We start from the raw sequence: 14,896 nt of genomic DNA, 5'->3' as shown, positions 1-14,896 counted from the left end.
GGGGATAGTGTCGCTACAATTACTACACCTACGGAACATTCTATATAGCACGAGCGACGTAAGTATATTAATATATTAGCGCTAGGCGAGATATATAGGGAAGAGTTCGTAAGACTCAATAACGCCTCGAAGTGTATAATATAGATGTTCTCGCAAGACATCGTATAACGGCGCTATAGAAGCTTCGTCTAGCAATACTTCACTAATCTAGGCCTTAATCTGCAATAGCGTAGAGAGTATACGATTACAGAGGCCGACTTCGAAAAGATCTAAACCTTCTATTACGAATTTGGCTGTATACTACTACTCAAAAGGGATAGGAAAGCCGGTAAACACTATACAAGCAATTCCGGATCTTTTACGTTTTACGACTTCTAGGTATAGCCGTTCGACCTAAAATGCATTTATAGCAGTTTTTATACGCTAACTGCTCCGATATTCAAGATGTTCTATATAGGGCTATCCCTATATACAGCTATAGAAGTCTAGGACCATCGTAAGCATTTACACCTATATAGGAACAATTCTTATGCGAATCTATTCTACATTAAGAGAGAGAGTTATACCGAAAACTTAGATCGGAAGTACTATTATAGTAGAAAAGGTCGCTCTAGTAAAGGAAAGGACTGTCCCTATAACCCTCCCTATCTAGAACTACTATAGTTAGGAGATAAGGAACGCAATAATGTCTATACGTAGATGAACCTTATTGTTATATAGCGTAGACTAGACTACCTCGAGTGCCGAGAGGAGGGTTGCGACTTCAAAGGAGATCGGCTAGCATTTATTTAATATATAGTTATTAATTACATTGTATAGGATAAAAGAGCAATCTATAATCGCAAAGCAGTGTTTTGCGACAAAGGATGTAGTATTAACCTTATACGATTGTCTACCGAGCAGTTAAGGAATCACTTTAAAACACGTACTAGTATATGCAGAAAACATCGAGAGGCTAATTACGAGTTAGACTTAGTATTTAGAAAGGGTAAGGAGTAACATTAAAGGTCTAAAATACTTGCAGTTATAGTTAGTATTAATTCGCGATAGTTCTTAGTAATGTAAGGGAGGGTATCGAATAAGAGGCATAGACAGGGAGCAGCTAGCAGTAATAGATTACGATTCTGCTAGCGCGTATATGCAATGCGAACCCCTGTTACTAAGCAAACGGTTTCGTAACGGCTTCACTTGCGTAGATGCTAAATTAACGAAAGCTTACCTCGCTAATTTAGAAGCTTAAAACAATACTAGGTCGCTACAACCGCGACAACTATACCTTCGCTTTAATAACCGCATACTACGGCCGCCGCTACTATAGCGGAGCCCGCTGCGACGCCGCCACTACTAGCTCTAACACCTTAGCGCCGTTACTTTATAGAGGACGAAATCGACATACTCGTCGTATAGTTATTTGTTCCTAACAACGACGCGCTACCCGCAAATTACTCCGACTATATAGTAGGAAATAGCATAGTAAAGCGTTACGTCTACGATTAGTAGGGTCTCCTAGACGGCAAGCTTAAGGACGAGCAGAAAATTCTCAATCGCTATATAAGAAATTAGGGCCCTTAGAAGGATAATAACAATAAGAAGGAGCAGTATCGCGCCGCCGTAGAATTTTGCCTCCGCTACCTAAGCAGCGCTATTAGTCTAGGTATATCGGACTCTAAGATCCGTAAAGGGTAGTCTATCTTTATTAAGCAACAATAGACTAATAAAGACACGCCTAAGCGCGAGCCTAGTTAAACACCTACGCTATTATCTAGCCGCCGCCTAAGACCTATACTATTGTTAGCGAGCTTATCAAAGACAACATTAAACAACAAGGCGGTAAGTGAAGTCCTTCTAATAGAAGCAAACCCTAGCGGCGGGGATGTAAACAGCGTCTAGGATTAGGGTAGTCGAGACTTTGCTACTAGTCGAAAATTGCAAACATAGTAGCCGGGATCTACATTCCCTATATCTACTAGAAGACTCTAGACGCCCTAGGCTAGGAATACCTATACTATTACGCTAGCCGTAGTCGATCGGTTAGACATAGTACTTGTCGTATAGCTATTCGGCTAACTATTTTCGATACTATAAGTAGGATATCTTAGGCAAGCGCCCTCTACGACTCTAAAGAAATTTGTTTATAAAGGTAATTATCGATTGTTATACCTAGATTTGTCGTATAACCTCCTAGAGGATTGGTTAAGGTCTAAGTTTTACATTACCGACTAGTTAGATATCGTAATCGTAGTAGTAAACCTAGGCGAGGACGATACGAATAAGATTACCGATAACGGTAAGTTCGAAGCTGCCGTTACCAAATACAGTACAGCCGGTAGATACGGCGCCGCGGGTATTGAAATACTGCTATTTATCGGCTACTAACTAGAGCTATAAGAATACGAGCTAGATTTTATCGAGTAGGTAAATAAGAAATTCGATAATAAGGCTCGCGCGACATTTAGCCGAGACATTAATAGGCATATCGAGAAGAAGCGGAAAACGAATGCGAGCAGTCCGATCGCTATAGCTACTATAGCTTTAGTAGAGTCGGAAGACTTATAGCTAAGAGAGAAGCTGCTATTTAGCCTAGAGATATAGGAGCGTCGTTATAAGCAGCGCCGATAGCGGTTAGGTCTCTAATCTAGCGAACTCTTACGCAGCGCCGTATTTAGTATCCCTCTATTATCGAGGGCATCGATACCGTCGCCTAACGATAAGCGCCCTATTCTATTCGGTAGAGCTCTACTAAAGGTTATTAAGCTTAGAGATCTTAAGTTACCGCCTACCCCTGCGCCGGTATCTTTATAGCAGGCTCAAGGTTCTAGACTTAATATAAACAGTTATACGTCGACTATAGACGCTACCGCGCCGAATGCTCTAGCCGTGCCCTCTACGCCTTAAGAGAATCCTTAAGAGAATGCTTAAGAGAATGCTTAAGAGAATCCTTAAGAGAATCCTTAAGAGAATGCTTAAGAGAATCCTTAAGAGAATGCTTAAGAGAATCCTTAAGAGAATGCTTAAGAGAATCCTTAAGAGAATCCTTAAGAGAATCCTTAAGAGAATCCTTAAGGTTCTAGACTCAAGGAAAATAGTTAAGAGAATGCTTAAGAGAATGCTCAAGGTTCTAGACTTAAGGAAAATGGTTAAGAGAATGCTTAAAAGAATGCTTAAAGTTCCGGACTTAAGGAAAATAGTTAAGAGTCGACTATAGACACTGCCGCGCCGGGAGCTTTGCCTAGGATCGTCGCTCCTCGAGAAAATTATCTATATCCTTTAGGTTCTAAGCGTTCTATAGATAATATGTCGATAGAACTGTATAGAATAAGTAAAGGTCTTAATAATAGTCTAACGAGAAACGGAAGAGGGTTAGATACTAGTAAACGTATACGAGATCCTTATACTCGTGCTAGGCCGCTCGACTCTAATACTAACTCGGAGCCTATAAGGAATAGCAGGACTGCTAGACGCGCTCGGCCTATAGTTAATGCAGATACGTACACTCCGGAGCCGGACGACCTAGAGGAGCAGATAGAGGCGACCCCTTATATTCTAAGTTAGACCTATAAAGAGCTCCTCGACCGTATTAAGCAAACCTAAGTAGGGGATCTTAACTAGAGTTATACTGCCGAGCTAGAGCAGATAACGTACGAGCACGTTAAACGCATCTGCCTCTATCTACGTCTATCGCCTAAACTTTTCGTAGATCCCGAAACACCTATCGCCCTACTAGGCTTTAAGACAAAGCTATACGCCTACTAAGTGTTTAGAGCTACTTAGCTTATATTCTACCGACCGTAGTATACTCGAGAAGCCGGAGGAATCTTAGGCGATATTATAGGTCTCGGCAAAACTATAGAGCAACTTTTAATCTTCGTTTTTTATAAGCAGATTACCGATATGCTTAAAGACTACGCTAAAAACAGAGATAATTTAGAGAAACACCTTCTACGGGGTACGGAAAATTCGAAATGCCTATCTGCGAATAAGTTTTCTGTCCCCTGCAGATATAAGTAGCGCGACCTATAGCGTAGTTTTAGGCTTCGTAAGGGCATTATAATTCTGTGCCTAACTGCCGGTTTGAAACCCGATACTATAAAGAAATTCCTAGCTTATACGGACTTTAAGGAGCTAGGCATTAAACTGTATAACTTCAACCCGCCTAATATAAATAATGCGAAAGAGGAAATAGATAGTATTAAGCTCTTTAAAAGGGGAGACGTAATGCGCTTTGCGCCTAATCGCGTTGCGACTCCTAAAGTAGACAAGTACCGGAAGGGAGTTAACTATCCGGGCTCTGCGCAAAATCCAATTATTACTAAGGCGCCCCTCGGTCTATATAAGAAGCTCGTATTCGTGCTAAAGGGTCGTTTCTACGTATTCTACGAGAACTGGAATTTCTCTATCTTAACCGTATAGTTTAGGAGGACCTAAGAGGGCAGGCCTTACGCAAATAGCTCGACTAATTTCAAAACCGCGGCCTACAACACTCTACTAGTTAGAGCTATCGTAGTAGACGAGGCTAACGAGGAGTATAGAATATATACGAACAGTATAAGTACGCTTCGCAAGCTAAGCGTAAACTATAACACGAAATATACGGTATATTTCGTAATAGGCACCCTAATCGCTAGAACGTAGAAGCCGATAATTGAATAGTTTAGAGTCTTCGACGCCTTAGCTCGCCGTAATAATAGGGGGCGATCCGACCCTAACTACTAGAAGGACTTTAAAGTATAGAACGAGTTTAGAAGTAAGCCTCTAGGCGAGGGCTTTAAGAGGATAATCAATCGCTACGAGAAAGCTTTAGGCGGAGAGCATTAGAAAAAGGGTTCTATTAAGGAGCCTAAAATCCTAATAGCTAACTTACTTATGCTAGTGTTAAGGCACTTTCTTATACTGCGGATATACAAATCGGTCTAGCCGTTTAACGTAACAAAGCCCGAATAGAAGATGCGACTATTAGATAATGCAGATAAGGAGCTAAAGAATATTAAGCTGCCTTAGGATATAATTAACGAATTGAATAATTAGGTAGAAAAGCTAAAGCGGAGCATTAACTAGAAGATCCGTTTAGGAAAGATTAACGCTAAGGCGGTTACGTAGAGGCAGTTTTTCCTCGGCTCTTATAGAATACGAATTCGAACTACCCTATCGCCTCTACTATCTAAAGATAAGCGCGGCCTTACCTTACCGACTCGAATAACCGACTAGGTACGGAAGAACTGTAGCAAGGCCCTTAACAAGTTTATTAAGGTAAGGAACAATAATCTAGAGCGCAAAGGCTACGCGCCGGTATCTGCTAAGGAGTAGGAAATAGAATTTACTATAAAGGAGATTAAGTCTTTCGGCTAGCTTTTTAAGCCCGATATAGACCTATACACTTACTTCCTTAACGAGCTTATAGAAAGCCTATATATTAAGGACATTATCGCGGAGCTTAAGAAGTAGACGGCTAACACCGTTAAAGATAATAAGGGCCGCAAGGCCGTAGTAATAAGCTATTCTAACGTAGTAGCTTATACTATTAATCTAGTAAGCTCTGCCTTCGTAAACAAGAGCTAAAGTAATATACTAATACTTCTATCTAGGCGTACAAGAAGGCTAGTCTAAAGTCGTAGCTGTTTAACTTAAGGGTACCGAAGGACGCTAGCTAGCGATTATAACTAATCGTAGAGTTTAATCGGTCCTAGACGTCGGGCGTAGACATTCTCGTCTGCTCTGTAAGTATAGCTAAGCGTAGCTATAATATAGTCGAAGCGAACTTATTGCTTATAGCCGACCTTAACTAGAACCTAGTAGCGAGTAAATAGGCGAAGACGAGGGAGAATCGGGTAGGCTAGAAGCGCAAAGTAAGAATAGTTCGATACTACTCCTATAGGGTACAGATCGAGCATTAGATACTAGACAAAGAAGAGCTAGGTAATGCGGCTCTAAGATCCTTCGGTGCGAAGGTTAATAAGATGCGAGCAAAGAAGGCTATAGAGGAAGATTCTATTATACTCGACGATTCGGATAAGGGCGGTGCGGGCTTCGTAGGAGAGGAGAATAACGAGGAGCTTTAGTAGGGCTGAGGGCAATGTTACTGATTGGTCTTTCTTCGTAGCTCCTTCATTTCGGAATTCAATACTGAATGTTTGATTTGGCTGAATCGTCCCGATCGTTCGGGGGACGCATTCGGGCTGGACCAGGCCGGATGCGAGCTGCCAATTCCATGACTCGTAACTATCCCAGGAGCTCTGACACTGGGGAACAAACGAGGGCAATGCGCAAGGAGGCGCTGTTATGCCTTCAGTTGGAGCGGACACTGACGTTGTGATGGTCTCGGTGACAGTGCTGATTCCAATGGTCGTGGTGGAAGGGAAGGAATAGGTTTCAGTGTCTGTGAATGCACTCGTGGCAATGGCATGCGCGCCATCAAATTGAGTGACCGTCGTTAGCTGTACCACGGTCACATACCAGAATGCGGTAGAGCTGTCCGAGGTTACCGGCTGGATGTCGGTTGACACCGCGGTCGTGACATATGTCGTTTTGATAGGATTCAACAAGTTCCAATGGGAGCTCCATGAGTTCCAACAGCTATCGTCTAATGATGCGTTTCTGCTGCTGTTGGAGTGCGTAAGATTGTGTGCGCTGACTGAAGGTGCAGCAAGGTTCATGAAATGATGTATCGAGCTGTTCGCGGACGTTGATGTTGATCCAGTGCTTGAATGGAATATGGAGCTGTTCGCGGATGTTACTGGTGCAAAGCTGCCTGTCGATGTGGTGACGTCCATGGAGTGATGTGAATTGCTCATCCCGCCCGACGATGATGTGGATGATATTAACGCCGCATGATCGCTGTTGATGAAAAGAGTGTTGGTTGTGGTATTCCTGGATGCCGCGAAAGAAGGTGATGAGGATGTCAAAACCGAGTTCGAAGAAGCTATGGTCGTGCTCGATGCATCCTTTCGAAGTCCAGCCGCGATGTAGTCTCCGACACCAGAAGAAGAAGACGCTGCCGAGTATTGCGCCAGGAAGGAAGAGAGGGTGCTGAAGATGGTGATCCGGTTCCTCATTCCAACGAACACGGCTGCGAAGTGGAACTGGGCGTTGTCTCCAAGGAGTGTGAGGGATGCAGGCGTTCTCCTGCTGAAGGATTATACAGTACGATACCACCGGATCGTCAGGGCCCTCTGCGCAGATCGCTTGAGGCGCAACCACGCTAAAGTCCTAGCGTATGTAGAATAGCTTTATGACTTCAACGTCGTCAAAGTTAACAGTTGCGCGGCTTCTCAATTCTCGCCGAAGGATTGAGCAAGCGTAGCGAATCATTCATGGTGTGTAGATGTCGGTACAGTCATACAGACTTCATAGCGGCTCAGGAATCAGTCCCCACGGCTAGCCCTCACAAGCTACTGGCAGCACATTCTACAGTATGCACTGTGTTCGTCGGCAGAGAGATCATGAGCCTGAAGCTGTACAAGCGCAATGCGCAAGTATCTGGCTGAGAAGTCCCCATGCTCGTCCTTGTCAAGTCTTCAGCTTTGAAAGATGCCTTTTGCAAATGGTCCCAATCTTGATGCCACTAGGAAACGGAACGACTCCGACACAATCGCCAGAATAATGTCTGGAAGATGCAACTTCGAAGCATAGCTCGCTTCCAAGGTCGTACACACAGACCAGATATTCTAGTGGCTGCTAGTGCGTGCCTACGTGTTTTCACACAGCATGCAAGCAATGGAAGGATGCTCTTGCTGGTGGCATTGAAATAGCAAGGCGTCCAGTTTTAGATTGCCCGCTGTTCATGTGCAGCGTCGGCGTGTTTTCGTAAATTTATCAAGTAGAGTTGGAGTGGGCGCAGAACGAAGGATGGGCGTGGCCGCGGAGAATATGGATGGCTGTTCTGTTAGCATAGCATAGCGGTACCCCTGATGATACGCGGCATCTGCCAGGTCATATTCAGAGAGCACACAGCGTGATGGCTCGAAGTCTCTGAGGACGTTTTTCCAAGCGGACGATGCTTGGAGAGTAGAATTGTTGAAGGTGTTGTGAAGATGATCCCTTTAACCGCCTCCGTGGTTAAGTCCGTCGAACACCTACCCTGGCTCTGCCCTTGTCGGGTTCCACCTTCTATGCTAAATCCGGTGTGGCCCTATACAAACCTGCATCGCCCCTCGAATAGCGATACTGTCCGATTGGGCTTCGGGTTCTTCCGTAGTAGAGCTAAAGGTTAGGAAGCCGACACTCTTACGAGTCGTCGTTCTAGTAGACTAGCTTTATAACTAAGTTTTTATAAGCTATACGAAGTAAAGGAATACAATACCGCTAAGCATACCTGCTAGGAAGGTCTATAGACTGTTTCTATAGATAAATATAGACTAATATATAATAGGGCCCTATCCGCTTCCGCTTAATAGAAGAGTTAAGACAGCGCCGTAGACTACGTTCGAATAGTATAGAATTAACCGTAGAAGAGGTCTACAAATTAGTGCCGCTAGCTAGTCTATTAAAGCTACGTTTATCTACCGAGAATAAGCGCTATAAGGCACTTATTAAGCGTGTCTCGAAGCTCGAGTTATTAGTAAAGGACTTAAGAGTAGACCTAAACCTAGTAAACTAGTAATAGGCGGAGTCGGCGCGTATAGTAGGTAAGGTAAAGGAAGAGTTACTATCCGACGTAGAAGGCCCTTAAAGCAAGGTAGAGGTTGTTAGCGCAGCGGAGTTTAATTAGCTATAGCTAGAAGTAGATAAGCTAAAGAATAAAGTTATTAAGTTAAAGGCAGTACTAAAGAGCCTATTATAGGTATAGGTAAAGGTCTTCGAGCCGGCGTTAAGGCTTCTAACGTAGAAGGTTGTAGTCTAATAGCAGTAAAGAAGGCTACTAAGTCCGGTTAGCTATGCTATATAGGCTCGCAACTACTATAGATAGTAATAGGACTATAGTAGTTATAGGCTATAGTTGTCTAGTGTTCTTACTTGCCGCTAAGAGGCTACTACTTAAAGCTAAGAGCTATTCTTACGTGCTTATAGAGATAGCAACGCTATCGTAGAAGTATAGGCTTTATTAGGTAGACTGCTTATCTACTACGCTCTATACGCCGTTTCTTTTTAACTATAGGTAAGCTATCGCCTTTCCTAATCTAATAGCGCTTAGATCTTCTACCGCTACGATTGTAGGTATATCCGGAGATGAATTAACTAGCGCTTCGAGGAGGTAGTAGAGTTAGTATACAAAGCGCTCTTACCGAGGCTTCTATAGCCTCTCGAGCGTTCTTCTCGCTCTATGCCTTACGGACTATTTGCTACGCTAATTTGACTCTAAACTCGCGTTAGAAAGTAAAGTCTTTGTTTGTCTTATCGCCTCGAAGAAGTATATATACGTTAATAATAGCGGTATTAAGTAGGAAGTAGAAGAGTAGATACTAACCCTTCCGTAACTTATACTAAGAGGAATAGTAGAACCGGAGCTAGTTATAGATATCTACGCTACCTATACTATTATTATAGCGAGCGGCGATGCTTAGTAATAGCTTAAGTTCTCGCTCCTCTTTCTAGTAAGGTCGTACGTAGTTATTAATAAAGGCGTTATTATAGGCTCGTAGGCGTACCCTAAAGCGATTTTCTCGGCTTCGAGGATTAATAGCGTTTATAAGGAACTAAACGAGATTTCTGTCCTACTAGACAACCGCCGCTATACTATAAATTACCTTATATAATAGGGTATCGAATAGGAAACGAGTCGTCTTGCGATTTAGTAGTAGAAACGTTAATTTCTTCCGCTTTCTATTTTTTAGAAGCTAACCTAACTTCTCGAATTTAGCGCCTCTCTAAGGCTACGATAAGGAGCCGGATCGTATAGTGCTAGTCGTAGCAATTCCGAGATGCTTTAGAATAGCGAATAGGATAACGTTATTAAACAGATTATCTATAAAGATATAGAAGTAGTATATTTAGAATAGAAGTTATAGTAATAGTCGAAGGATAGCGATTCTTAGCGGGCTTAGCCTTGCGCTAAGATTAAGTCCGTAGGCGTAGTTAGTCGGTTATATACTACTAGGCTCGCTTACGGCACTTTCCGAGCTTTTCGTACTTTCCGACTAGTTAGCGCCCCTTAAGTAGAAGTCGACTTTTATTTTATTAACCTCGTAGACACTACTTATTCTATTATAACTACTACCCCTAGTAAGGCTATTAAGCCTATCTCGACGCCTCTTATTACTCTCCTTTACACGGTCGACTATTTTAGCGCTAGTAAGCTGCTTACGAACGATAACCGGCCGCTTAAGGACCCTAGTTACGAATTCGTCTGTTTCGGCTTCCTAAGAGTATTACTTTCGAGGGCTTAAGAATAAGAAGGAATATAGGTATCTACCTTTATATAGGCAAAGGATATAGTATCCGATAGGCGTCGGCTTGCCTCGCATTATTATAATATAACTAGACCGCCCTATAAACCGGATTATAGACTTATTAAGCGATATATTAGTTCTAGGTATAACGACGGTCTTAAACCTATCTCGTAATAGGTCGGCTAATAGCAATATCTACGCCTACGTAGGCAATCTAGAGCCTCTTAGAATAGGACTTCTATACTATAGAGCGGCCTTAATCTGTCGGAAGCGCTACTTACTTATATATTTAGCGATTGCGTAGACTAGCTAGTATTTGTCGTCCCTTTAGTAATCGGACTTATCGGCTATTTAGATCGCGGATATGTAGATAATAAGGGCTACGAAGATTATTATATCTTTACGCCCTACTAGTTTCTAAGGGTATCTAGATATAACAATCTTAGGCCTCCTATTATAGCTAATTCGGGGGTTTCTAGCTTTGTCTATTTTAAACTCCTCTCGGGTCTCTATATACTCGTTAGTATACTTTACTAACCTGTCTACAACCTTATTAGTCTATAGGAGGTTAAAGAACTCGTACTATACGTCCTTAACCTCCGAGAGGTTACCTTATAGGTAGATAGGTAAGTTAACCTTCCGCTAGTACTTAGTCGCTACTAATAGCTTAAATTAGTCTTCCTTTAGGTCGTCTTCTATCGGATAACAAAGGCCTCTAGCTCTATTATCGCTACTAATAGCCTTAATTGTATCGTCCTTATTTCTAGTACTATATAGCTTCTATTCTAATCTACGAGGTACTGTATTTATAGCCCTCTCGAAGACCGGACCCTTAGTATATAAGTGTACGTACTTATCGTACTTAATAGGGTTACTATAAGCCTTATCTACTTGTTATAACTACCCTTAGTCGTTGTCTTCTTTATTAGCTTCCGCTGTATCGACTATAGTAGCTTAGAAGCAGTCTATTTAGCACTACTAAATTAGCTAGTTTAACTTTACGGTTTGAACCTTTAAGAGTTAGTTTTTAGTCTCCGAGTGCGGCGGCACTAAAAGCGGCATAGTTATATACTAAACGAGTCTAATAGAAGCCCTAGTATTTACATATAAGGTGCTATTCTAAAAGCTAAATATATAGACACCGTAGGGGTTAATGCCTGTTTAGCCGACGAACGCTCCGAGGCGACGAGTTAACTAAGGGGATGGAGGATGAAATAATAAAACGTTGGTGTGGGATGACGGGAATGACTAACAAGCATGTTAGCGTTAGCTCAAACCATATCTATTCCTGCCTCTCCTTTCTTTCCACCTCCACCTCCACCTCCACCTCCACCTCCACCTCCACCTCCACCTCTCCACCAGTCTCGCCATGCACAACCTCTCCACGTGACAATGTATCACTCTGCATATGAAAGTCCGCTCCCGCAGTGCTTCGCATCGCGCCTCGACATCATTCACAGGTCAAGGGACTCCAGGCAGCCCTTTGCGCGGCCACAATGGCGCAAATGACCATGCTTGGGTGCCCATGCACATGAACGCGAGGCAAATTACCGCACGAACAGGCTCCCACGTCCACTCACATCTCCCATGAGTCCCATTAAGAAGCATGGAGTGGGAGTCCTGACACACACAGATGTGCGGACTGCGAAGGAGTCGAGCAAAGATCAAAATATCAATGCTACATGGCTCGCGAGTGTCGACTTCACAGCCTAGCGCGACATCCACAATGGTCCAGCAAGCACTCGAAAGCAGTCCGTATTCAGCATTCCGAGGTACTGGTACTCCTCTATTGGGTAGTGCTTAATAGCCTAACAGGCCCCATGCCCATCCTTCCTGGCACCCAGCCGTTCGGAAAAGCCTGGTCTAACGTTATTCTATGTTCATCAGATGCGCAAAGGAAAGTCCCTTGAAGCACACAAAAGCCTCCCAATCCGTCCATGGAGCTGCAACATCGCCGCTGATACCAACACGTGGGCGCCGCGAAGGACTGTAGAATAATTTGGATATCAGCCCAGTAAGAACGGTTATACCAAGAGATCCAGATCATCACACATGGGCTTCCCTGATGCTCTGCAGGGTAGCATCGCGATTAGAACTAGCGGCCAATGTTCCAACGAATGAACTTCGTGCAAGGGGAAGCCCATTTATTATTACCTACCATGTCGTTACCATGTCTGTAGATGGCGCGCTCCTCTCATTTGCCGCGACAACGCTGGTGCTCTTTGCAATCTTTCGTTCTCTTTCTTCAGCCGTCACTGATTATTGCGGGCGCCATGCTCGAATTCCGCTCGTTTCTAATTACGGCCGCCTTATGGGCTGGAGCCACAGCACAGTTGAAGAAGGAATATGACTACATTGTTTGCGGAGGTAATCAAAGCAAGCTATCTGATCCTGAGGCTCCTCCTACTGACTGTAATCTACGTTCAAAGGCGGTACTGCTGGATTGGCAGTGGCGAACAGATTGAGCGCCGATCCGAAGAATTCAGTCCTCGTCGTCGAAGCTGGCATCAATGGCACCACCGCATACTGGAACTACCACAGCTTACCGCAGAAATATGCGAACGGCAGGATACAGGATTTGCCAGCCGGTAAGACCGTAGGAGGTAGCTCCCAAATCAATGGTAAGCTTTACAGTCCATCATTCACGCTGCGTCAGTCACTGACATGCTGTACAGGCCGAGTATACTCGAGACCAGACAGGCGCTCGATCGACGACTGGGGCAACGTGAACAATGCCGGCTGGTCTTGGGAGAAACTGTTTCCTTTTTACAAAGCGTCCGAAGGCCTTCAACCGCCCACGAAACAACAGCAAAGGGATTTGGAGAACAAGTACAATCCTGACTACCATGGAACCGCCGGCCCTGTCAATATCACTTACCCCGCTGTCGGTGTTCCCGACTACTTCAGGCTCTTGGAAGAAACAGCAAAGGCTTTCTCCATCCCGCGAATCCGCGACTTCAACGGCGGCGATGCGAGAGGACTTTCAACTTACCCTGGCTTCTTCGTGATCAATGCGCAAAGAGAGCAACGACGAGAGTCCTCCAGAGAGGCTTACTACTTGCCTATCGTAGGCCGAACGAACCTAGAATTGATCGATGAGACGATGTGCCAGCGCATTGACTGGGAAAAATCCTCTGATGGAGGCGACTTGAAAGCGCATGGCGTGGAGATCTCGAATGTCGACAATAAGACGGTCATACACGCCAGGAAAGAGGTGATCCTCTCCGCAGGCGTCTACCGCACGCCAGGAATTTTGGAGTACTCCGGCATTGGCAATCCGAAAATCCTGAAGTCTCACAAGATCGATACCAAGGTCGATTTGCCAGGAGTGGGAGAAAACCTGCAAGATCAAGCGCAAGGCAACATCTTCTTCAACAAGAACTCAAACGCTTCCATCACGTTCCCCGACACGGTTGGCGAAGAAATCATCACGAATTACCTGATCCATGCGACTTACGAGGACATCCTCGGCAACGAAGCTGCTTCCATGCAGCAGCGTGTCAACGCTTCACTCGGGGACTACGCAACAACGATCTCAAACCGAATCAACAACTCCCTCTCCTCCGACCAGATCTTGAATTCCCTCCAAGTCCAGTACGACGCCATTTTCAACACCCCTGTCCCGGTCGTCGAGATTTTCAGCGGCCAAGCCGTCAACAACAACGTCGTGAACATGGAATTCTGGCCTTTGATCCCGTTGTCAAGAGGAAGCTGCCACATCGCCGGCGCCAACGCCGATCTCGCCGCCGAAGCACCTTTCATCGACGTGAATTGGTTCATGCTCGAATGGGACTGGGAAATCTACATCGCAGCTGGCCGCTTCGTGCGGAAACTCTTCGCCACCCAACCCTTGGCCAATCTGACGACGGAAGAAACTCAACCGGGATATAAGAATTTGGCACTTGATGCCAGCGATGATGAGTGGAAGGATTACTGGTCGGATAATTTCCGGGCTGGCTGGCATGGGATTGGGACTGCTGCTATGCTGTGAGTTGTTTCTCTCTCGTCAATCGATCGATGTCTGTGTAAGATGCTGACGAACTGACTATCGTTCCTAGGCCACGGAAATGGGGAGGTGTTGTGGATGGGAATCTGAAAGTCTATGGGACTTCGAATGTCCGCGTGTGCGATGCTTCCGCCGTGCCTTTTAATATGGGTGGGCATCCGACTTCGACCATGTATGCTTTGGCGGAAAGAGCTGCGCATCTCATTTTGACGGGTGAGAAGGGTTGAGAGGGAGAGGGGGTTTGATTGCATTGTATTGTATATGACACAGGCGGCATACGCATCCGTGGCTTTGAAGATTGGGTTTTCTATGCTGATATTCTTAGGTTTCAATCACGGCTGTTCCGTTTTCGCGAATTGCAAGCATGTGTGTATTCTTGCGAGCAATCATACTCGATGTAGGTGCATTGTTCACGATCCTCGGGTTGGGCTATACAGAAGACCTCCCGAGTGGGTTAGCTGGCAATCATTGCCAGAACTCGGTGACACGACGACTTGAAAGAGACAATCACGCTAATTACTCTAAGATTCGATGCGCTTGATCCATGTTGTTGCAATGCGGCGACTCA

General features: G+C 44.6%; 3 protein-coding genes across 3 annotated transcripts; 1 reads left to right on the top strand and 2 right to left on the bottom strand.

Moving 5' to 3' along the window:
* Positions 1-6,073: 6,073 nt before the first annotated feature.
* Positions 6,074-7,737, bottom strand: MYCFIDRAFT_179109 (uncharacterized protein; the record flags this gene model as incomplete). Its single annotated transcript, XM_007933216.1, has 8 exons — positions 6,074-6,194; positions 6,238-7,116; positions 7,142-7,195; positions 7,231-7,261; positions 7,337-7,350; positions 7,383-7,528; positions 7,560-7,661; positions 7,699-7,737. The coding sequence occupies 8 exons, from the start codon at positions 7,735-7,737 to the stop codon at positions 6,074-6,076; spliced, it is 1,386 nt and encodes a 461-aa protein (XP_007931407.1).
* A 22-nt stretch (positions 7,738-7,759) lies between these two features.
* Positions 7,760-8,141, bottom strand: MYCFIDRAFT_179108 (uncharacterized protein; the record flags this gene model as incomplete). Its single annotated transcript, XM_007933215.1, has 4 exons — positions 7,760-7,871; positions 7,900-8,034; positions 8,070-8,080; positions 8,136-8,141. 4 exons carry the CDS (start codon positions 8,139-8,141, stop codon positions 7,760-7,762), a joined length of 264 nt encoding a protein of 87 aa, XP_007931406.1.
* A 4,436-nt stretch (positions 8,142-12,577) lies between these two features.
* Positions 12,578-14,759, top strand: MYCFIDRAFT_89063 (Non-catalytic module family CDH). Its single transcript, XM_007933214.1, has 4 exons — positions 12,578-12,689; positions 12,752-12,943; positions 12,998-14,309; positions 14,381-14,759. Exons 1-4 carry the CDS (start codon positions 12,596-12,598, stop codon positions 14,553-14,555), a joined length of 1,773 nt encoding a protein of 590 aa, XP_007931405.1. The 5' UTR covers positions 12,578-12,595; the 3' UTR covers positions 14,556-14,759.
* Positions 14,760-14,896: the final 137 nt, after the last annotated feature.

Source organism: Pseudocercospora fijiensis (assembly GCF_000340215.1).
Source record: "Pseudocercospora fijiensis CIRAD86 unplaced genomic scaffold MYCFIscaffold_10, whole genome shotgun sequence".
Lineage (NCBI taxonomy): Eukaryota > Fungi > Ascomycota > Dothideomycetes > Mycosphaerellales > Mycosphaerellaceae > Pseudocercospora > Pseudocercospora fijiensis.
The sequence above is the reverse complement of the archived record's forward strand: the minus strand, read 5'-3'. Positions and strand labels throughout refer to the sequence as shown.

Bases quoted from the DNA above. Each gene is read 5' to 3' on its own strand.
- MYCFIDRAFT_89063 (XM_007933214.1), top strand. From the start codon at position 12,596: ATGCTCGAATTCCGCTCGTTTCTAATTACGGCCGCCTTATGGGCTGGA. The intron at 12,944-12,997 runs GTAAGCTTTACA...CATGCTGTACAG, and splicing joins AGGTAGCTCCCAAATCAATG to GCCGAGTATACTCGAGACCA. The intron at 14,310-14,380 runs GTGAGTTGTTTC...TATCGTTCCTAG, and splicing joins ATTGGGACTGCTGCTATGCT to GCCACGGAAATGGGGAGGTG.